The 23,449-nt window shown below is 37.8% G+C and overlaps 1 protein-coding gene across 4 annotated transcripts in view; it reads left to right on the top strand.

Moving 5' to 3' along the window:
- The window catches only part of LOC129780443 (sodium/potassium/calcium exchanger Nckx30C), a 247,784-nt gene that overhangs the window by 167,595 nt on the left and 56,740 nt on the right, over positions 1–23,449 (top strand). For all 4 annotated transcript variants that reach the window (XM_055788728.1, XM_055788727.1, XM_055788726.1 and 1 more), the window contains one exon: positions 7,243–7,450. In XM_055788728.1, coding sequence (XP_055644703.1) covers positions 7,243–7,450 — 208 coding nt within the window. The remainder of the gene's footprint in view (positions 1–7,242; positions 7,451–23,449) is intronic.

Raw genomic sequence — 23,449 nt, 5'->3', positions numbered from 1 at the left:
TGATTTCGAATTATTTTGCGAAAATGCTCGAACCATAACTTATCGTTGAATCAAAACAATTGAATAGATTTGTCCTCTGCTATGATAGCCTCCGACGTTGAATATAGACTTGCTTCTGAATTTGTATCGGTTGTATTACATTTTGAATTTAAATTAAAGTTCCATTACTCGCAACAGCTACCATTAAAGCCCCGATGTGCTGTGACTGTCAATAAATTTTCAAAACATTAACACAAAGCTACACGCCGCTTATCTGCTCACGTCACGCTCAATCTCGGGGTACTTCCCCATCGAAAAGCTACTACATAAACCGTCCTGCGACAAAGCCAGCGTGTGTATCTACCCAAAATGGTACGCCTAACGAACAACAAATCGTAGATTCTCTGTTAACGTGTTTGCATGTTAACAACATTTAGCTTCAAGCGACCGAACGTACCCTGTGGCGAGAGGAAGTTTGATTGCTACGATTCCGAAGCAGCTGGCGGACAGGAAGAGACACCGAAACTGCTCCGGATCCTGGCAGCATGGGGGGCAATGAATTGCTTAACATCTCTTTTTTGCGCAAGCGCCGGGCAAGTGATAATGGGAATGAGAATCGAATAGAATGAAATTGGAATCACAATACAGTCATGGTGAATTGTTATGTGCTTTCCTCTGGGCGGTATCGTCATATTAATGTTGGTGACAAATGTACGTGTTCGGAAGCTTCGCCGAGGCGCTCCAAAATGCACAAATACAAATATTTAGCTTCACCACCACGTACCATCCCCCAAAACGGGAATTCTAAAATTCGTATCAGAAGTTCCAACAAATATGACAGAAACCGCAATCCGGTCTATTCAAACCACACAGAATGTGGAAGCTTTGATGTGCAGTTGGGAATCAGTTTGAATTGTTGTTGGCTATTTGAGACATTTAAATTTAGTTATTCCTTTCATACCCAAATTTAGTATTTCAATTTAAGTTGAAATATGAAGGTTTTCGATGTTATTGCTACTAACTGTTGCATGTATGAAAATGCATGCCAAATTAATTTAAAATTGGCCTAGGTCGTTCTGAACAAGGGAATGTATTTAGGCTTGAGATCTCTACAGGTTAAGGCTCAACCTACATAGCGCGATAATAGATAAACAATCTTAGCCGCGTGATAAAATTATACAGCTTATTCGAACTTGAAGATCTTTCGCAAAAGTATCATTTTGATTGACCCAAATATTCACTCCAATATTTTTGAGTATCATTCATCTAATGACATCGTTTGGAGCTCTTATCAACTCGCACTCATTCGCCTGCACAACACATCATTCCATCAAGCTATCGGCAGGAACTGAACGCTCTCGAAGCACGAAATGTCATGCTCGCTGTTTGGGCTGTCTTCTGCTGAACGAGCAATCGATGCTGTCTCCAGGATGGCCCGATTACTTTTTCAGTGGTTGAAAGCTTCGAAATCAACGATAGACGCTTTCGCTGGTAAACATTCTCCAAGGTTTTATAGCGGAAAACGCACACCTGATTTCGGTCCCCACGGATATATTAAATTTTATAAGGTAATCTGTTCGTGGTATGCTTTTTTAAGATAGTCAAATTTTATTGCTGGGTAAATTATCCAAAAACTTGAATCAAAACAAACTCAAAGTGCACTTACCTTGTCAATATTTTTTATGTTTATATCTCATGATTTGAGATTTGGAAGACAGAAATTACGTATGATATGATATGGTAAACAAAAATCTCGCCCAAGATTTTTTTTCGCAAATCGCATTATTTTTCAAACGGACGGGCTTTTACATTGTTCTATTGCTACGAAGCCGAATATAAATTGGTCGTGACTAGAGCAAATCTTCCGCGATTATAGCTTCAATTCAATTGAAATCCTTATTTATTCTGCAAAGTATTCCGTCACATGTTTTATAGCCGAATCGATAACATGAACTCCGAACTCTTCACAATAAAACAATTAGATTACAAACGGCCATGAAACGGCGGGGGACGAGTTTTGAATTGCCGTTCCACCCATTCATTCTATCATTTTGTATAACAATTCCCATGCCGTCAATTGAAAACTTCAATGGGAATTAGTAATAAAACAGCGATTCCAGCAGCGCTCCGAAGGAACATAATCGACAACTGTCATGCCACTGTTAGTCTTTTCGTCTCGTGAACTCGCAAACAGCAATTACAGAACACAGGTCGTGGAGCTGAGCGGAATGTTCGACACGGTGAGAATAGAGACCAACAACATAGGCCACGAAACTACAATTAGTACTACGCAATGAATGTTTCCCCGAACCAGTGCTTTATACATTTGGACGATGAACCTTCGGCCAGCAAAAACCGGTGCACTTTTGGATGTATATTGAGTTCTATGATGCGATGAAGAGCAAGTTTTCATTGTAGATCCCAAATCTACCTGAAATTAATTTAAAAATCAATATTTTTTTCGATTTACGTATAGACAAACTGTATATTCATTATCATCGCCCTTTTTTCCTGGCTTATTTATTCCGTCGAAATCATCCACAGTATACATTAAATCGTATAACTAGCGATTGTACATCATCATAAATCCCATATTTTGGATGGCATATAATGCGCCTAACCAGCATATACACGCAAAAGTGGAGCGATATACATACATGGCAAATGTATGCGACTTAGTTTTAATAAACACATTGTTAATATTTGCATCTTAGACGACTATTGTATGCGAATATACGATTTATTACAGACATAGAAAAACGAATATCGCAAAATATGTGTGAGGTTACTACATTTATAACCTCACGAATTACCATTTCTATATATGAGATCATTTATGTTTGTAGAAATAGAAACTACTCAATTGGCTTTTAGTGGGAGTGGAAAATGAATGTTTGAAAGGAGTGGTGGTAGATTTTTTTAAATCTCATTTGTTAATTTATTTAGGCTCATTAGCGTTTCAGCTGTAACAGAGCCGGATTTTAATCGTGTACATGTTACATGTTTTATCGTATCTATAAATTGTAAATCACACAGTAGCCATTTTTAGGCGTAAGAGTATCCTCCTCTGTACCATTGGATATGATAAATGATCTTCCATTGTTCAGTTAGACCACCTGATCATTGTTGTGTTATTAATAGCACAACAGCCCGATGTTTCTTGCGAAGCAGAGCAGTTTGTATTGATGAATCGATCTCCATTCGACCATGGATCGATCTCCATCGCTGATGATTGTCGCGCGGGCGTAGTTATTTTATAACAACACAAGGATGTTCCATTGAGGGCCCTGAGTTTTGAACTCACGATCGATCGCTTTGTAAGCGAATGCGCAACTAATGTGGCTATGAAGACCTCCTTGCGGCTGATGGTTCAGAAAATTTAAGAAATTGCTGCGATGGGATCCGAACTCCGGTTGTTGGATTATCAACCAGCAGCTATCTCGCACGGCTAACTGAAATATTATGCTGAAGCAGTTAAAACTCGTCATTCCTGGTTGCTGATTTCGCTTGTTTAACAGTGTCTTAAGGAGAAGGAAGTTATCCCAATCAAACACACCAAATACTTAGTTTCATTTATTTGAAATGATAACCCAGGAAACTCATAGGAAAGATCTCAATTCTAAAGAATTTTTGTTCATACGTCTGAGAACAAATTATCCTCTCAATGAATTCAGAACGGAGTTTTACAAAATAGGATACTACTTGTAAACCAATTTGGCAACCATGCAGAGCAAAACCAAAACAAAATAAATTATGCTACCAGGTTGATCAAATCGATTAACAGCCATCTTGAAACTGTATTGTATTTTGTTTTTAAACAAAAGAACTAGTGCTTGTAGCAGCTGAATACTACTGAACTTATTGAAAGAATGCGAAATTTCAAACGCTTGTGTTTAACTTTAACATATTCCACGTAGAAATTGAATCAATGTAGTACAGGTCGGACTCGATTATACGGAATGTTGATTTTTTTCCACTCCAAATAATCGAATTTTCCGGATAATCGAATCATACAAAATTTTATAACCATGATTTGCACTGAATTATTTGTATATTCTGCCCATGTTTGTATAGGAGACGTAAGCGACAAAATGAACATAATCGACTTTTTCGTCGTATTGCATTCTGCGCAATGTAATACGTTTGCTCAACATGCAAACAAACATTTTTTGTTCGAAAACATTTGAGCAATTTTGAAAAAACCTTTCCGAAAAATCTCTGTTTGTCCGCATAACATACGTAGCTCCTTACAGCTTTCATACATCGTTCGAAAATCAACAATTATAAGTATTATGTGTTATGTGTTATAAGCTAAATCTACATTTGAATCACATTCTCTGTAGAGTCCAAACATGCCTGTCACGATAGTGTCTTATTACTAAGTGTATCCTAATCAATGAATATTTGAATCTATTGAAACACTCCTCATATAATTACTTTTTTCTGTACACTGCACTGCAATGAACAAATAGGAGCAATAGTGTTTTTTAATGTTATAAATACCTAAATTTCTGCATTTGAATCTTCAAGTAGATAATGAAACAATCAGATCAGTAGTAAAACTAAAATAATATTGGAATTATTGGCATATAATTGGCATTATAATTCCTCGGATTCGACATCGAAATTCCACATACTCAGCATTTACTCATACCGTTGGTGTAAGTCACTCCACCATCTTCATGCGATTGATCGTGATATCGGTAAATCATGTTGCTGAAATTACCAACATTGCAGAATGCCTTTACAAATTCATTTAATTGAAAAACTCGAACCTGCTGTTCTTATCATATCCCAGAGTATTTAGGAAAACAGTACCATCATAGACTCGCAACAAATCCAACAAATCAAAGCTTTGAGCGATTTGAGGCACCCTAAATCATGTCCGATTGAGATGAAATTTTGCACAGGTCATTTTTTTGAACCAATAAACAAAATGCACATGGTCGGTTCTTCAAATTCTATGATTTTTTGTCCATACCTTGATTGCCACTTAGGCTAAGTCCAAGAAGGTCGATTTTCGGCCCAAAATTTTTTGTTCGAGATGACACCAGATCTCGACGTTTTATGCAATTCTAAGTCATTTAGCATCGAAAAAGAATTTCGATTTTCCAAATTTCATGTACACCGCAGCGCAAATACATTATACATACATCCAAGGCACATCTGATTGATATATGATGCATAAAACTGACATATACACAAAAAAGCAGAGGCAATATACGTATATGCGCATAAGAAGCCATATATAACAATATACGATGCCTTTTACACTGATGTGCGATTCTAATAATTGATTAACTGATTTTTTTTTGCATATTAAAATCATTATATCTGTTTCTCCTTTCATTTCTCAGCTACTAAAAAGCCGCGTAAAAATTGATTTCAGTTTACTGCAAATCGCGATACTAAGATTATCGTTATACCAATACACGACTTAATGATATAGAAGATCGTGTTTTTGAATTTTATACGATTCCGGATACACATGATGCATCCTTTGATTGAAATTTTATACGATATTCTATACGCACATACTGCACGCTATTTTGTACGCGTGAGTAATTTTTGTGTACGATGAAAAAAATCTAACACACCTGTAGTATATGTCAAATCACGTTGAACTCAAACATCGATACATGTATACGTGATACATGAGAGAGAGAAACGTATTCATTTTGAGGGGAGTTACTTCAAAGTGCAATGAAGTCCATTTGACGAGAAAGAATGAAATGAGATAGTCGAGTCGTAGAGGGAGATAGCGACTAAACGTCCGACTGACTCTTGAGTCATGTTGACGAAGGAACTGCGTGAAGAAGCCAAAAGTCATTTCCGATTGAATAGGAAGTGGAATTTCTTCATAGTCCGCTGACTAACATTTGTTGGATATGACTATGCCGAGCCCTGATCACGGTGAAGAAAATTATATTTCTTTGAACAAGCTGCTGAATAATATTAAAATGTCAAGAATTATCGAAAAGCGCTAAATCCCACTTTATGATTGGTTCAATTTGTGCTCCTCAGTTTGTACCGACCAAAAGGACGACTAAATTAACAGTAGAATACAAACAATCGTAGCTGTACACCGTGCATATCATTTTGTACAAGATAAATGAGAAAAAAACAGAAAAAGAAGTCACCATATGAATATTGGGTTCGCCCTAGAAAACCTCACAGTTTTGCACAATGTAATGAGAAGACAACAATTTTTCTCAATACTGATATCACACACAACGTAAAAGAATATAAATACAATACAAATACTGATACAAATACAAAGAAAGAATGGAAGAAAAGACGCAAAGCAAAACATTTAAGCACAACAAAGCATGGCAAGCCCCATCATTATGCAAAAAAACCCTCATCGAAACGATTAGTATAGTGCATAGCTTGCACTGACGCGCAGAAGCAAAGCAGAAGAGAAATATTATGAATTGCATTTGCTAACAACATTCATTCTTCAGCCAGCGAACAGAGTTTTTGCTCGACAGAGGATCGCTTCGGATGAATAATTGTGCATGAAAGATGTGAAACCGCATTGTAACTCTGATCTTTTTTTAAATCCTCATTCTCAAATCCGTGATGGAGACTACATAAAAAAATACTTCCTTGAGCGTTTATTGCTTCGCGTTACAGTTTGGTACAATCTCCTCAAAATTCAACGCGCAATCCGGTGCTATTCATTGAACTTGTATTAATTGAGTGTCATTCGTCAAAAACATTTGTGTTTTCATCGCAGCAATTTCAGGTTGACCCATTCATGATAGTTTAACTCAACTTTCGCATAAACGTAATTGCGGCTGTCCGTCATCATGCGCAATACAGTAAATTTACTCCATCAACACAGTTTATCGTATACCGCAAAAATTGCACCTGTACATGACGAAAACAAATTAATTGATTGCAAAAACACTCAATCAGTATCAGCAGGCTATCAATTGCTTTAAATTTCCGTGAGTGGGAACACAGTTTGGCACACACACACATTTTCATGGGAAACAAAAACTGAGCATACGTATGTATATATCATAAAAGTCGTTTTGATTCATTTATTGTTCGTTCAAAAGTTTGATTGAAAATTGTTCAAGATTGTTTTTCTATACCCGCATTGTTCCTTGTTGTAGCAATCGCTTTGCCGCTTAACGCATATCCTGAATATTAATAATGACCCCGCTACGAGTATGGGGCAAATGTGCTAACTAACGACACACACGATGTGGAATGTGATTAATAGTTGATTGTCCTCTCCGGTTCCTCTTCCAGGGTAATGCAGCTAACTCGTCGGAAACGTCAATGGCGACGCAGCCGGGCGGCTCGGTGACGTCGAGGGCGGCCTCCGAGAGCCGTTCGGGGCCGCCCGGATCGAGTAGTGGTAGCGTACCGATACACCAACATCCAACCGCAACCGGGGCCAAATTCCGACACGGTCTGCTGCAGCTGATGATCCACACGATAGACCCATTGCATGATGGTAAGTCCACACCACGATGCTGCCCCAGCGTGCGCTGCCGCAAGCATATTATGTTTTAGCCTAGCAAGATAACAATAAATTTGAAAAAAAAGTATGAGCACCCATGGCACTCAGAAGCTCAGATTGCAAGAAATAAATATTGCGATGTTCGATGTTTATCTGTTACACACATATAACAACAATCAGCAAAACAGGAGAAACGAAAAAAGTATGGAGATAAACGGAGCGAATAACATGCGTATGCGTAAAGCGCAGCTTCTTTGTTTTGGATTCCCGCACAAACAGTAAACAAAAATTACATACAATGGTATTTTACATATCTTTTCTACCCGCTCAATACAATGATATCGAGACAAACAATACACCAAAATTCTTCATAATACAAATCTTGGTTTGCATGTAGCTTTCGTAATAGTTTTTTTCAAACAGCAATGGTTTATCTTCACTCGTTTAACATGATAAGCGTACTTCTAAACTATTTGTCTGGTAATAGTAACAGTGAACATTACATTCTAGTCCATAAAACCTACATTTTTTCATTTTTTTTTTCCTGAAATCATTTTATTTATGTTACTTTCTGAGTGAGTAGACTAGAAAGACCCGAATGTATAAGTGAAAAAATCGTTGTAGCCAATATTTTTATCATAAAAAAAGAACTTCTCAATATGTACTGACCAAAACATGATCCTTTTCGAAGAGCAAAAACATCAAATGTACAAGTATGAACTGCGAAATTGAGAAAACGGAGACTGCAGTGACGCAAGAGTCGGCGAACGAACCATGTGTCGCGCGAAGAGCCCACTGTAGCAACTCAAAATTGAATCCAGTATTATACTCAGCATATAGATCTGTATCAAGGAAAAAAAGAATTGACTCGAAGATAATCTTTTGTGACTGTTGATTTACAAGATGTTCGGTAATATCGTTTGCATTAAAAAATGGACCGTTTTCAGATGGCGATGAAAAAATCTCTGCAAAAGATAATTCAATGGAACAAATTTTCCTTGAAAGCTTCGAGGACCTGTTGTGCGGCCTTGCAGCAGTTGGCCGCATAAAAAGATGAATTTCAGCATGTACTTCAGCTCTTTCATGACCTTGGCGATCAACTGCTTTTCCGTTTTGACCACGAAATTATTATAGTAAATAGTCCGATCCTCCGTATCTCCCAGCAGGAGGGTTGGAGGTCTCCGGTACCTTGGTGGTGGACGTACTCGATCCCTTGCCAGTCGTTGCCGGCCAGCGTCAATACGTATCGTCATTCATCATGACCAAGACATCATACTCCGCCGGAAAGATATTTTTCACCAATCGACATAGCTCCTTCTGGGTGATTTCAAGCTGCTCAGAAACGGCAAGCATCGATTGGTGCTTCCGCATGAAAATGTTCATTTTAGCCATATACTTCTACACAGTTTGGCCGGTTTCTCCGACCTCCCGGCCCAAGGGGGGGGGGTGTTTGAAAAATCAAATCCTCTCCATGATGAAATACTATACCGCGTTGTTGTTCATGCCGTATGGTGGAGAGTGCTAGTGTGTTTTTGCATCACACGCATTCATAGCTGTTATTTTAATGCGTAGCAAAAAGGTAGATTGGAGTGGTTTAAAAATGCTGAATAATGTCATCACCAACATTATTCATAAATATATAAAATAATCGTCTGTGACCGAATGCATATCAACTGCGGAAATGATCACCGCGATAGCTGTTAAGAAATAATACAAAAAAACAGAAAGAAGGTTCGTGATGAAAACTCATTGTAACTACAAATATTTAAAAATGAGAACATTCTTGGAAAACTCCACGAAAATGGAGAAGAAAATATATACCTCACAAAAACAGGAACAGGTATTCCTAAAGGTTTGATATTTTATTTTGAAAACGAAAAGATAAAGAAAACTAAATAACCAGCAACATTCTCTTCGTTCCCTACATCCCGAAAACTATGAAACACATATGGTGTGTGTTACCGTATTTTCTCTAGATAAGCTAATGTGACCCGCGGTGCGGATTATCCAAGACAGCGAGTTCCATAGGCCTTCCCGGAATTTTTCAGTGAGTAGTAGACTCATGCTATTTTGTTTTAGTTATTTCTTTCACATTATCTGGCCACTGGAGTACATGACCATACAGATGGATAGTTTAATAATTTCTGTATTGATAAAACATGGTTTCCATGCTGAAATATGTCTTTTCGTGTTTGCGTCTCATTTTTAGTCCTTTATTGTGGTATCCGCGATTTTGGTTATTCGTGGTGATCTTGCCAGACTATTCCGTGCATAGTCGGGGTTCCACTGTACCTTCCATTTGTTGGTAATGATGCGGAAATAAGACCAGCGGTTCAAAGGTAACAAACTTCCTATATTCGGAAAAATTGAAAAACACTGACAAGGGTCGATGAATGAATCCTCGCAATGAATGAGGGGAGTGAACGATTCGCAAGACAACAAAAAGCCAATTTGAACAGATTGATAACAACAATAACACGTACTGTTGATTGTCTGCTGTCTAGAGCAGTGACTCTGAAACACTGAACTAATTGAATATCCAAGTAGTTTTTCAATATCTCTTTACAAAATTACATCTCACAAAAAATATGATTTTCTAAAGAAACAATCCACAAATCATACTATGCAGCACCGCTGTACTGCAACAGAAAATCCTAACCAATTGGTATGTGGTGGCGGCAACGAAAGCAACCGTTGCGGAACATGCTTTCTTCTTCTGTTATTACCAAAGAACACAGCTCTCACCACTGATAATATCTTTTTCACATTCGGTTGCACCGAAAAAAAATTTATAATTTGGCAGTGGAAGGTTTTTGGGGCCTTAACAGAAATGATGGATGGCTTTGTAGAAACAGTTGAAGTTGGTTGATTGCCCTCGAGCAACAACCATGCATTTTGTTTCCTCATAGTAAAGCAGCAATGCAATATCCATCGCGAACGCTACCACGATAGTTCTTTTCACAAGAGACACATTCGATGACAGGCGATCATATATTCGTTTAACCACTTCAATCTACCTTTGGCAACGCATAAAAACAACATAATGCGCGTGCCATAGAAGCCAGATGGCATGAGAATCGAGCCGGTGTTCCCATCGGACAAAATTGCGCCGCTGTATGCTTTTTCCTCCATTTTTCCGTTCTTCCCATGTGCTCTGTAAAAGTTCTCAGCATCAAGAAAGAATGTTGTCTGCTTGCTAACTGGATTTAAGCTTTGATATGCAATCGCAAATGTTCATACTCAGTTGAAAACAGACGGAGCTTACATTGCAATATTCCCTCTACGTCTCCCACCAAGGATCGCCTCTCCACATGCATACATGGCTCTCAGATTTTCGCGAAAAGTGGTAGTTTTGTTCCTTTTTGCTAAATATTAGACCCGTATTTTTATTTTTTATTAGGGTGCCCATTTCCATTTTAGGTTGGTCCGAAAATTCAACTTCCACTTTTCCACTTTTTACCAAAACTGACTTTTTCCAAAAATTCATAACCTTTAAACTATTAACCGATACAGATAATCGATATATCAAATTAAAGCTAAGAAGCTAGACTCCCTTGTAAAAATATTACACTTGCAAAAAAAATTGATCCTGTTTTTGTAACTGTTGATTGTAGTTGTTTTTTACTGTTTACATGGCTTTGGAATAGAAGGAGCTATATTTTTTCATGAAAGCGGAACTTTTTTTCACAAAACATATCCGAATCAAAGAGGTTTCTTTTCGATTTTGAGTTATGATTTTTAAAAATTAACCGCTAAATATTATACCTGTTTTTATCATTTTTTCACTGGGGTGGCCATTTGCATTTTAGGGTGGTCCAAAAAATAATTTTTTCTCCGTTTTCCAAAAATACCTTTTTTCAAGAATTCATAACTTTTGAACTACTGAACCGATTCAGCTGATAAATATATGAGATAAAGCCAATTAGCTAGTCTTCTATATACATATATTACACTTGCAAAAAAAAGGATTTTTTTCGTAATTATTGATTGTCACGTAATTATTGATTGTAATTGATTCACTTTATTTTCCACAGTTTACTTGGTTAATAATGAAGCCTACTTTATTTTGAATATTTTTTCTTGAAAGCTCAGGTCTTTTTATAAAACATAGCTGACCCCACAAATTTCGTCCCGATCCATTTTTATTTATATTTAGAGAGGAGGAGGAGTGTCTAACCACCATAGAAACATTTATTACACCCTAAAACCTCCACATACCAAATTTGGTTTCGTTTGCTTGATTAATTCTCGAGTAATACAGAAATTATTGTTTCTTTTGTATGGCAGTTCCCCTTAGAGAGGGGGAGGGGTCTCGAACTATCATAAGAACCTTCCCGAACCCCAAAAACCCCTACATACCAATTTTCATGCCGATCGGCTCAGTAGTTTCCGAGTTCATGGGAATCAGACACACAGAAATCCATTTATGTGCCAAATAAAATGGCCATCTCGAATTTTCAAGGCGAACTTGATTGAAAACGTTGATTCTCACGAAAAACTACCCTTCTTCCTTCATTAGTGTCGAACAGCGGTCAAAGTTTGAGTTTTTTGAAAGCCGAAAGGTGAGTGAAGGAAATCGGGGTTTTCGAAGAAAAGTTTTTTGATGGAAAATGTCTTAAAATCGCATGAAACGTCGAGATTTACTGTTATATCGAAAAATTTTTTGTCAAAAATTGAATTTTCGGCACTTGGTCGTTCTTGTCTGAAATGTCGGTTTTTGACGATTTTTTTCGAGATAACAATAAATCTTGACGTTTCATGCGATTTTAAGACATTTTCCATCAAAAAACTTTTCTTCGAAAACCCCGATTTCCTTCACTCACCTTTCGGCTTCACCTTTCGGCTTTCAAAAAACTCAAACTTTGACCGCTGTTCGACACTAATGAAGGAAGTTCGATCGAGTTGATATTTTTCATATAATTCTAAGACATTTGGCATCAAAAAACTTTTCTTGAAAACCCCGATTTCCTTTACTCCTCCCTTGGGTGATTTTTCGATTTTCAGAAAACTAAAATTTTGAGATCTGCGACAATAGTAAATGAAGTTCGTATAAGCTAATATTTTGCAGAGGGTATTTTATCGTGCAAATCAACATTCCACAGGTAGTCCCGTATGAAAAATCGATATGACGATTTTTATTGGATTTTTTTCTTTTCCAAAAATGACTTTTTTCAAAAATTCATAACTTTTGAACCATTAGACCGATTCAGATGATCGATATATCAAATTAAATTCAATCACCTGATCTTTGTTGAGAAAATACTACACCTGCAGAAAATTCGAATTTTGTTCTCGTTATTTTTGATTATATTCGTTTTTTATTGCTTTCATAGTCTCGGGACCAAGATCCCTATATTTTTTTATATTTTTTTCTGAAAAACTGAGGATTTTTCACATAACACATGTCGAAACCAGAGAGGCGTTTTATTCCGTTTTTGAGTTATTATTTTTCAAAGTTAACCGATGGTCCAAAAAATTTCACTTTTTTTTCACATTTCCAAAAATGACTGTTCAAAAATTTATTATTTTTGAACTACTGGATCAATTCAGATGATCGATATATCAAAATAAAACCAATTAGCTAGTCTTTTTTAAAAAAAAAGGTACATTTGGCAATTATTTGAATTCTAATCGCATACATCCAGTCTAGTCGCATAGAAATATTGAACGAAGACTGAAGACATGTTAACTTTGAAAAATCATAACTTAAAACGAAAAATAACACATCTCTGATATTTGGATATATTATGTAAAAATATGTTATGTGTGTACGTGTGTACGAGTGTCGTCTATAGACGAAATCCGCACGATGACTTGTGTGTACGAGCGTCGTGTTTAGATGACATCAGGGTGATATTGCACATCGATCACACCAGCGCGATATGCATACTTTTCGGCGCAGTGCTCCGTTCAGCGGTAGCACTCCGGCGGCGCATACTGCTGTAGAGAAAGGGTTAAACAAGTTAACTATACAAAACGAATACAATCAATAATTACAAAAACAGAATTCTTTTTTTTGCAAGTGGAATATTTTTTCAAAGAAGACTAGCTAATTGAATTGTTTTTCCGAATCCGTTTATTAATTAGACTCAATAACTTATCATTTAACGTTTACAGAGTCAAATTTAACCTCAACGTAAAACTTTATTTTCTATATAATTACGACTAACAATTTAATAAAAACTAAATCCAACACTAGATGGATTGGAGCTAGTTCGATTTAATTTAATATAATATATCGATCATCTGAATCGGTCCAGCAGTTCGAATGTAATGATTTGTTGAAAGAAGTCATTTTTGAAAAAAAAAAAAAGAGGAAAACATCATTTTTCGGACCACCGGTTAGCTTTAAAAAATCATAACTCAAAAACGGAAAGAAACGCCTCTCTGATTTCTTATCTATCATCTGAATCGGCTCAGTATGTGAAAAGTTATGAATTTAAAAAAAAGTCATTTGGGAAAGAAAAATAGGAGAAAAAATATTTTTTGGACCACTCTAAAAACTTAAAAAAAAACTAATAAAACTAATCTTTGATATAATCCCAAGGTGGACGTAGGACTAACGTTGAATTAGCAATAAATAAGTAACAAGCATATAAATCTTAGACATTTCTTCTTTCGAATGAAGTGATTATCATACCACTTCGTTTATCCGGAAAATATTTATTGAGGCTCAAAGGGGCGATTCCTTCTCGGAAATACCCAGCGCAAATAGTACCCATTCCCCAAGGCCCGACAACCATAAGCCGCTGGCTTTAATTGTTAACTTTTGTTCCCGAATGGAAGATGACTCTTCTTCTCGCTCTGACCTTGATTTTTCTCGCTGTGACTATCATACTGTAAATAACAAAATTGCTTCTCTGGATTGGGACCGCATACTTGACCATACATCAGTTGATAATGCCGTATCTACATTCTATGAACAATTGAAAGAAATTATTAGAGAAACAGTTCCGTTGAAGGCCCAGCGTTCTAGGAATTTCAATCAACCCTGGTGGACTCCACAGCTTCGAAATCTCCGCAATAGGGTGCGAAAAGCGATAAAACGATTTCTTCACGACAAAACTCCAATACGCAGAAGAGAACTACACGAGGCCGAAGAAAAATACAAAAACTTGCAGCTTGAAAGCTTCCGCAAGTACATAAATGCTCTTCAAAGCACATTCAAGCAAAATCCATCTTCTTTCTGTAGTTTCGTACGGAACCGGAAGAACTTGACGCGGATACCGGACAAAATCGTTTATCAATCCAGCAACTCCGACTCACCACTTTCTTCTGCCAATCTCTTTGCCGAATTTTTCCAAAACATGTATGAAAGCAATTCATCTCAACCAACCCGCCAGTATATTGACAGTCTGCCATCTTACAATCTCCGTTTCCCAGTACTTGCGTTTGATGAAGATGTGGTACATAAAGCTCTCAGTTCAGTAGATGCAACAAAAGGACCCGGTCCGGATCTTATTCCCCCGGTCTTCATCAAGAACTGTGCAGCGATGCTCGTCAGACCAGTTTCTATGGTTTACAACCAATCTCTGCGCGAGGGTATTTTTCCCGAGGCTTGGAAGCCTGCATCGATAACTCCATTCCACAAGAAAGGCAGCTTTCACGATGTCGAAAACTATCGCCCGATATCGATTTTAAACTGCCTAGCAAAAGTGCTCGAGAGTCTAGTTCATGTTGCACTATGCCCGATTGTACAGTCTGTGATTTCATAGTTCCAACACGGCTTCGTTAAAAAACGCGCAACCACCACGAACCTTATGGCATACACTCACATGCTAATCAACAAAATCGAGAAGCGGCAACAAGTAGATGCTGTTTACGTCGATTTCTCCCAAGCTTTCGACAAAGTACCCCACGACCTTGCTATTCTGAAAATGGATCGACTTGGTTTACCATCCTGGATCATAAACCTGCTAACCTCATATTTATCATCCCGCAAAGCTTTTGTCAAGGTCCACGGTACTAAATCCAACGAATTTACGATTCCATCTGGTGTGCCACAAGGAAGCTTTCTTGGTCCTCTGATTTTTGTATTGTTCGTTAACGATCTGTGCGAAAGGTTATGTTCGGAGAAAATTTTATATGCGGATGATTTGAAAATTTACCAAGTAATACAATCAAATTTAGACTGCTGCATACTGCAAGCTGACATTGAGCGATTAACGGTTTGGTGCCAGGAAAATGGAATGCATGTAAACGCTGAAAAATGCAAGGCCATCACATTTACGCGCTCTCGCTCCCCTATTGTACACGGATACATGTTGCATCTCTCGCCACTGCAGAGAGTCAATCGAATCAAAGATCTGCGAGTTCTTCTTGACAGCAAGCTGCGTTTCCATGAGCACGTCTCGGTCACAATTTAAAGAGCAAATGCGATTGTTGGATTTTTGAGACGCAACACAGCTCGATGACATCTACGCTCTGAAGTCGTTGTACTGTGCATTTGTTCGCAGCGTTTTGGAATACGCAGTACAAGTATGAGCCCCATATCACACTGTACATATCCAGCGAATCGAACATGTTCAGAAACGCATCGTAAGGTATGCTCTACGTGGCCTGCCCTGGAATGATCCAACCAACCTACCACCCTATGAACAGCGCTGTGCACTTATTGGAATGCAAACTCGGAAAGCCGCCGATTGGTGCTACAGAGAATTTTTATTTTCGATGTATTGACAGACAAAATTGACTGCAGCTATCTACTTCGAAACGTTAGCCTACACGCACCATCCCGACAGCTACGTCACCATCGAGTCCTGGCGATGCCTAATCACCGTACCATGTATGGGCAAAACAATCCATTAGACGCTTGCTGCCGCGTCTTTAACGAGGTATCTGAACTGTTCGATTTTAATATTAGTAGGTTAATCTATAACAATAGAATTAAGTCCCTATAAGCAGTCTGTACAACCATTAGCTCGAAGACGTTTGACATTAAATAAAAATAAATAACAATTGGAATCATCGTTGATCCGGGGCAGGATATTAATACTTGAGAAGAAACGGATTCCTCCTCGGGATTACAAAGTAAAAATAAGACCCCCTTCCCAACAATTCCAACTTCCCAATAACGACGATCGATTGCAGCATTCGTAAACAAGTATTGATATGTAATATAATATCCACTTCGATAACATCCACCGCCACCATATCATATCGTGTTCTTCACTATCAAATCCATAGTCATGGCACCCATCGGTATCGAATTATCATCGATACCTCGGGTTTCGCTAAATGCTCCGTTAGGTCCGACTGCAGAGGAGAAATGGAATTGAAAAACGACAAACGGGAGAAAGAGATATTAGAGGTTGAAGGGAGATTGGCAGAAAACTTCTGCATTTTACCTTTCGAATAATGTGATTATCATACCACTTCGTTTTGCCAGAAAGAGATTATTAATGGAGGAGGAATCGAGTCCTCCGAGAAAATACCCATCGCAAATTAGAATCGACTATCGATTGCGGCATTCATACACAAATAATTTTATAACGCACCTTTCACCAAAGTGATTTCTTCGATATGGTGAAATATCCACTATCATATATTTCGTATTCGTCATTATCAAATCCATAGTCAATGGCACCCATCGGTATCGAATTATCATCGACTCCACGATTTTCGCTAAATGATTCTTTCAGTTCGGCCTGCAAAAACTGAACTCTAATCCATCAAATTTGGTACCCTGAAAAGGGCCGTTGATTATATGCTAAGGTAATAGCACGCTCTCCTCGGATACGACGAGCCAGCTGGATGTCCTTGGGCATGATTTGACGCGTTTCGCGTGGCTTAGCACACAAATTGGTATCTTCGAATAGGCCTTCTGAAGTGTCATAACCGCGGAACTTTGGAAGCGTGGGTCGGTTTTGAAGTCCTGGGCAATTCCACGACCCAAACGCTTCAAAAGTAGCTTGCGGATCAGCAATTCGGTCGACTTCTGATAGCGACGAATTTCATGCGAAGCGACGGTTCCCGGTCGGTAGCGATGTGGCTTCTTCACACTTCCTGCGGCTGGTGCACTTTTTCGAGCTGCTTTCGTGGTGCCTTACCACCGATAGATTTACGAGCTGTCTGCTTGGTCAGAATTAAACGAGTCCTCACAGTGCGAGAGTAGAGATAGAAATGATCGAAAGCAAAGGAAGCGTCATGTTTTATAGTCATCCGTTGGGTTCAACTGCAGAAGAGAGATGACACTGGAAAAGAAGACCATAATGCATAGGCGTCTGAGTGCGACCGTCCTCATCTCACATCGCCGCATCAACTGAAGGGATTTCCACTTTTTTTCACTTAAATTCTTTTTATTTCTTAATTTGGTTTACATTATAATATAATACTACATTTCAAGTGATCAACCTAGGTTTCTACATCTTTAAGTTGGAAGGGATTTCCAGAGCGTATGAGAGTTTATATACGGTTTCAATAACCTATTTTCTAAGCAATTTTAAAGCTATTGAAACAAGTTTTCGGTCAACAATAAAGAATCATATAACTCGTGGATATTTTGTCTTTGATTATCATACCACTCCGTTCAGCCGGAAAAGAGGTATTAACGTTCAAAACCTTGCAGTCTAGCGCCACTCTCTCGTTTTCGAAACTTTGAACTTACACCCCGGTACAGAAATGAAAGACGTAGTCCTACGTCAAAATACGGGTCTAATATTTTGCTATAAGAAACAAAAATTTTCATGAAAATCTGATAACCAATATAAAGGTTTGGCATGGAAAGACCATATGTCAGTTGCGTTATAAAACGATTCATCTGCAGAGATTTTCTATAATCAATTGTTAACAATTCACAATGGAAAAGTACCAGTTGACGTTTCCAATTACGGATGGATTCCCAAATATTGTCCATTTATGTCATGCACTTATCCAACCGTGACTCACATATTAAATTGGATTATGGTGAAGCAACTCAATAATAATTTTATTCAAGCATGATACTCGAAGGTAAATTAAAATCAGTGCTAATTCTGAGAACTGCACTGATTTTAACTGAATTTCGAAAGTATGCTAATCTTTGGATGTATGTGAGAATGTGAGATTAATTAAAGTCGTGCCGTGTGACTTTATACCAATATTTATTTTGGACAAGAGGTTTTGATGTTGAAATTTCCATATATACCTAAACTGACCAAAATGTCCCGCGTAAGATTGCGTCCCGCGAAACGTCCCGCATTTGGCAGAAGAAGCGAAAATGTCCCGCGATATCAATATATTGGGTTGGGGGAAAAGAAATGTCGTATTTCTGATCGAAATTTGATGTTTTATTTAACATACTTAAAATTATCCAATGTAAGTCAAATATGCGCCGTTTTGTTCGCAAACTTGTTGCCATTTAGAAGGCAATTCCAAGATTTTCACTTCTTTCGCCGGAAAGAAGTTTTTCACCAGCACCTCAAGCTACTCCTTCTGGGCGATTGCCTGCTGCTCAGATACGGCCGGTCTCGTTTGACTTTTCCATATAAAAATGTCCATTTTAGCCAGATTCTCATTCGCCGTTTGGCCAGTTACTTCGATCTCCCGGCTTAAGAAGCGGCAGGGAGAGAATGTTGTAAATACCAGATCGGCTATATCTGGCGGACACAAAGTGCCTCAGGATGTTCAACTCCTTCGCGGTGGAGTGGAGCTGGCAGTATGAAAAATCATCAAGTTGCTTGACAGTGCAAGACTGCGAATCAACAGCCTTGAATCATTTTTGTTGTAGGCTTAATAAACGTAAGATTTCAGGAAAATTGGTTTCATTAAATTATCACATTTTTTTAAATCGCCATCCGAAATTAGTCCATTTTTTAATGCATACGTTAGCACTAAAATAGATGATAAATGGATTGGAATTTTCGAGCTTTCCAGTCGATAATTTGAAGAAAATTATCGAATTTGAATCGTGCTTGCCAGGCTTAAATGCTCTGACTGAGCGAGTGATTTTCAGGCGTGAACAAAATCTAAACCACCGGAAAATCACAACTGAGTTCCGATACTTAGAAAGAAATAATACAGATCAGGTTTAATTGTAAGGACACTTGTTAAGAGTTTCACGAATAAATGAGACTCGCTAAACTATGATTTAAGTTCACATAACGTATATACATAACGTTTTGTTTTTTTGTGTCCCGCGTTAGACCTCTGATCATGTGGTCACTTTATATATACCATATATACAATTTGGAGAAAAGAATTTAAAATTTTGGGACAGCGTATGGATCATTATGCGTTGAATTGCTCAATTAGAAAAATTGCCGTCTTGGAACTGTAGATGGAATCTAATTCGTAAGCAATGATACAGTCGCTTCAATCGAAACGCGTTGTCATTTACCAAAAATTGTTCGCATTTACTACAGGTGTGCTAGAATTTTTTGTATTTAAAACAAAAATATTCACATGGATAAGCAAATCAGTAGTTTTGAAGGTAATGTCTGTTTATGTTGTCTTTCGTCTGTTTTTTAAGTGATAACTATTACCAGGTTTCAATACAGAAAGCGCGTGTGTTTGATCATCGGAAATGTTGATAAAAGCGTCTCTTCAGTGAGTTTAAGTTTGTAGAATAAAAATATCCGAGAGTGAATAAGTACAATTCATTGTGCAGAGATAAGATTATCTTCATAAGTAATTTAGTAAATGTAGTAAATATCAAACCAAATTGGTCATTTGGTCACCTGCTCATTTTAAACGATACTGCTACAAAGGATTCTAATGAAGAGTTACACATTCTTGTTCCTTTATTGTAACTGTTGTACCAAACTAGACGGAGCTTCTGAACAGCAAATAAGTTGTAACAATCGAGAAAAAAAATCATAGTCATCGTCATCAAATGAAAGATTAATATCAGAGACGCATATAACTACAAGAAGATTGATGACTGTCACGCTGGTAAAAAGCATTCTGTAGATGCTGGTCGTCTGGGATGTTGACAAAACAACTAATAACCATTTCTGTACGTTCGCATCCAGTTGAAAAACAGCAACAGCAGAAGCAGCTCTCTAAAGTGGTTTGTTTTTCCTCTCAAGCACTTTCCTATAACGATCTATCGATTAATCTTGCCATTGACATCACATGAGTCAATATATACCACGCAGCACTTGGAGCCATTGTTGGCCGACCAAAGTTCAGTAGATTAGGTGGGGATGGAGAAGCTTCCCACGAAGTTACTGATAATCATCGTAACTATGGTCGGTTTCATTATTTTTATTTCTTTTGATTTTTCTTTTCGATGTTTATTTTTCTCTAATGTTCACTGTTACCAAAAGCCAACAAAAGTAGCAACTCTGAAAATAATTTGATAACTAGAAATGTCCGATAATAAGCACGGAACATTGACTTCTGATGCGTTTCGTCTGTCTCTCTAGAGCTTACCTCCCTTACCTTCTTATTCTGGCATAAATTTACATAGCGAACTATTCAGCTATGCAAATCTTTCGCTCCTTCTAAAACTAAGATCGTTTCACGCCCTCTCCAGTTCTTTCTCCTCGCTAGATTGAAGTAAAACTGAATACTGCAATATTTTACGTGGAACCAAAAGCCACACAATGCAGAGCAATGAACTTCGCATGATTTATGAGAAATATTGCACTTGAATAGTCTACCGTCTATGCTTAGCTAGAGTAAGATTAATATGTTTACCACTTATGGTTAACTATAGTAGAAAGTTTGAGATTTGTTGATTGTGTTGCCAACAGTAGAGTCGTTTATCATCGCCTCCAAAACAAAACAAATATTCGTGTGCGAAGCGTAAGTAACTAAAGTAAAAAAGCGTGGCCCAGACAAACGGTGAAGTCAACATCTAACTTGTTGTTGCATAACATCCACTATCTCTATGGATCCGGAGAGAACACTACTATCCTGAGGCGTTCCAGTAAGCTCATTCGTTTGATTTGACCTTTGTTCAGCGGAAGTGTTATGCACCACTTTTATTCACACAGACACACATACAAACTCTGCACGCTTACAGCACATATATTTTCACGCAAGTTCGGAAAAAAAAGAACATAAACTACCAACGGAGCGTAGATGGAAGTATCCTTCCTGGTAATATAAAACAGATAAGTTACTGCATTCCCCCTCAGTCGTAAAACGGCGAAACAAGCAAACCCCAACCCCCAACACCAGCAAGAACCACATGAACGGAGAAACGTTCATCTCTCTGACGTATGATGTTCAGGTGCAAAAGAAAACTTTTCTGTTATTCAGCTGTTGGTGAATTTCCTGTTATGCGCTTTGTCTTTATGGCTGCCTTGCAATGATGTGAATAGATGCTTTTTAGTTCGCTGTTTGTATTTGTAGACACAAAAACCGCTATACATATTCATGCTTACTCTCATAAATCGTACGCTGTAATATGGACATGAATCGATTCAAGGCATTTATTCTGTGTCGATGTATACCTTAACAACTAGATCAAATTTCATAAATTATCTATACAAAATATGCACTAGTACTAATGGTCAAGCCTAGAATCATCTGAATGTACACATTGAAGCTCAGAAAAAAAACAACTATATTTGATTTCAGAATAAATGCATATTGTTCTAGATTACCTCATACTCAACTATCTTTACTAAATTATCATTCTAATTTTTTTGGACATGAAGCTTCAAACAACTGGTGATTTTGTTTTTGAATTCTGTTTATCTTGCACTCAGATAAACAGAATTCAAAAACAAAATCATATTATTCACGCTCAATAATTTGGTTAGATTTGTAGCGGATTTTTTGTCTTTAATTTGCAGGGAATAAATAAATTTTGAATATTTATCTGATATAGAGAATGAGCTGAAAAATCCCCGTATTTTTATTGAAAACGATCGTTTTCTTAGGCAAAGCTGTATTTATTCCTCAACATTTCCTTTGAGGACAATACACTTGGTATAGCGAGTTCGTCTATGTCTTCGAAATATGCCACTCTGCAGACTGCCTATTGGACTCAGGAGTGTGGTAATGGATCTACGTTTCATCCATTGTCACAAAACGTCGAAAGAAATCCACTCGATTACGCTTTAACAGCGCCAAACCGACTTTTCAATCATCAACGCGCATCTGTTTTTGGTCGACGGTCAGCAAACGCGGTACCCATCGCGCGTATAGCTTCTTCATGTCCAAAATATCGTGCGAAATGTATCCAACTCGTTCTTTTGAAACGCCTACGGCCTCAGCCAACTCGCGTAACTTCACTTTACGATCGTTCAGAACGAGTCGATGCACTTTTTTTACGATTTCTGGATTCGTAGACTCTTTTGGCCTTCCAGAACTGTTGTTCTCGAAGGAGCAGAAGAGGAATAACATTTAGTCAACCACTGCGTTGATTGTTCAGGGCAAGTAGCCATTACTATGACGGATCTATTTTTCCGCTTCGCTACTCCATTGCGGGGAATATAGAGTAGTAACAGTTTAATGCCTTCTCGTTAATAAAATTCACGGATTTCATGATTATCACATTCTTAGCCGCCATCAGACCAAATAACCTATGGTTTACATCCGAACAAATTCAAGTCGATCGTACATAATCTTGAATTTTCAGGTTTGTGTTTCAAGAGATACGTTACTATGCATCCACCATAAACGTCAGTAATATGCATTTCAAATTTGTTTCCACTTGGAGTCACCTTCCTCATATGACCACACAAATCATTCTTTCTACTTTAATTTTCTCGTAACAACTAGAAGGAATGGAGCTCGTGCTGCTTTGCCTTCCAAAGTGTCTACATTTTTATTCCCGGATGAAACAAATAAGAGCAACAGAAACAGCAGAGTAATACAGCTTAATGTAAAAAGTACACTAGATACACTCTGATGCGGAATAACATCATGGTTATAAATGCCACACAGAAAAAAACCGCAATGTTTTTATTAACCGTCCTATACTCGCGCTGAGGAGGGTGAATTAAATCTATATAAATAAAAGTGATTTGGTGTCCGTTCCACACGATTTCACTCAAGAACGGAGCAACGGATTTTATACAGTCAGTATCAGGATTGACTCGTCTTAGTCTGCGTCAG

This window comes from Toxorhynchites rutilus, chromosome 3 (assembly GCF_029784135.1).
Source record: "Toxorhynchites rutilus septentrionalis strain SRP chromosome 3, ASM2978413v1, whole genome shotgun sequence".
Lineage (NCBI taxonomy): Eukaryota > Metazoa > Arthropoda > Insecta > Diptera > Culicidae > Toxorhynchites > Toxorhynchites rutilus.
The sequence above is the reverse complement of the archived record's forward strand: the minus strand, read 5'-3'. Positions and strand labels throughout refer to the sequence as shown.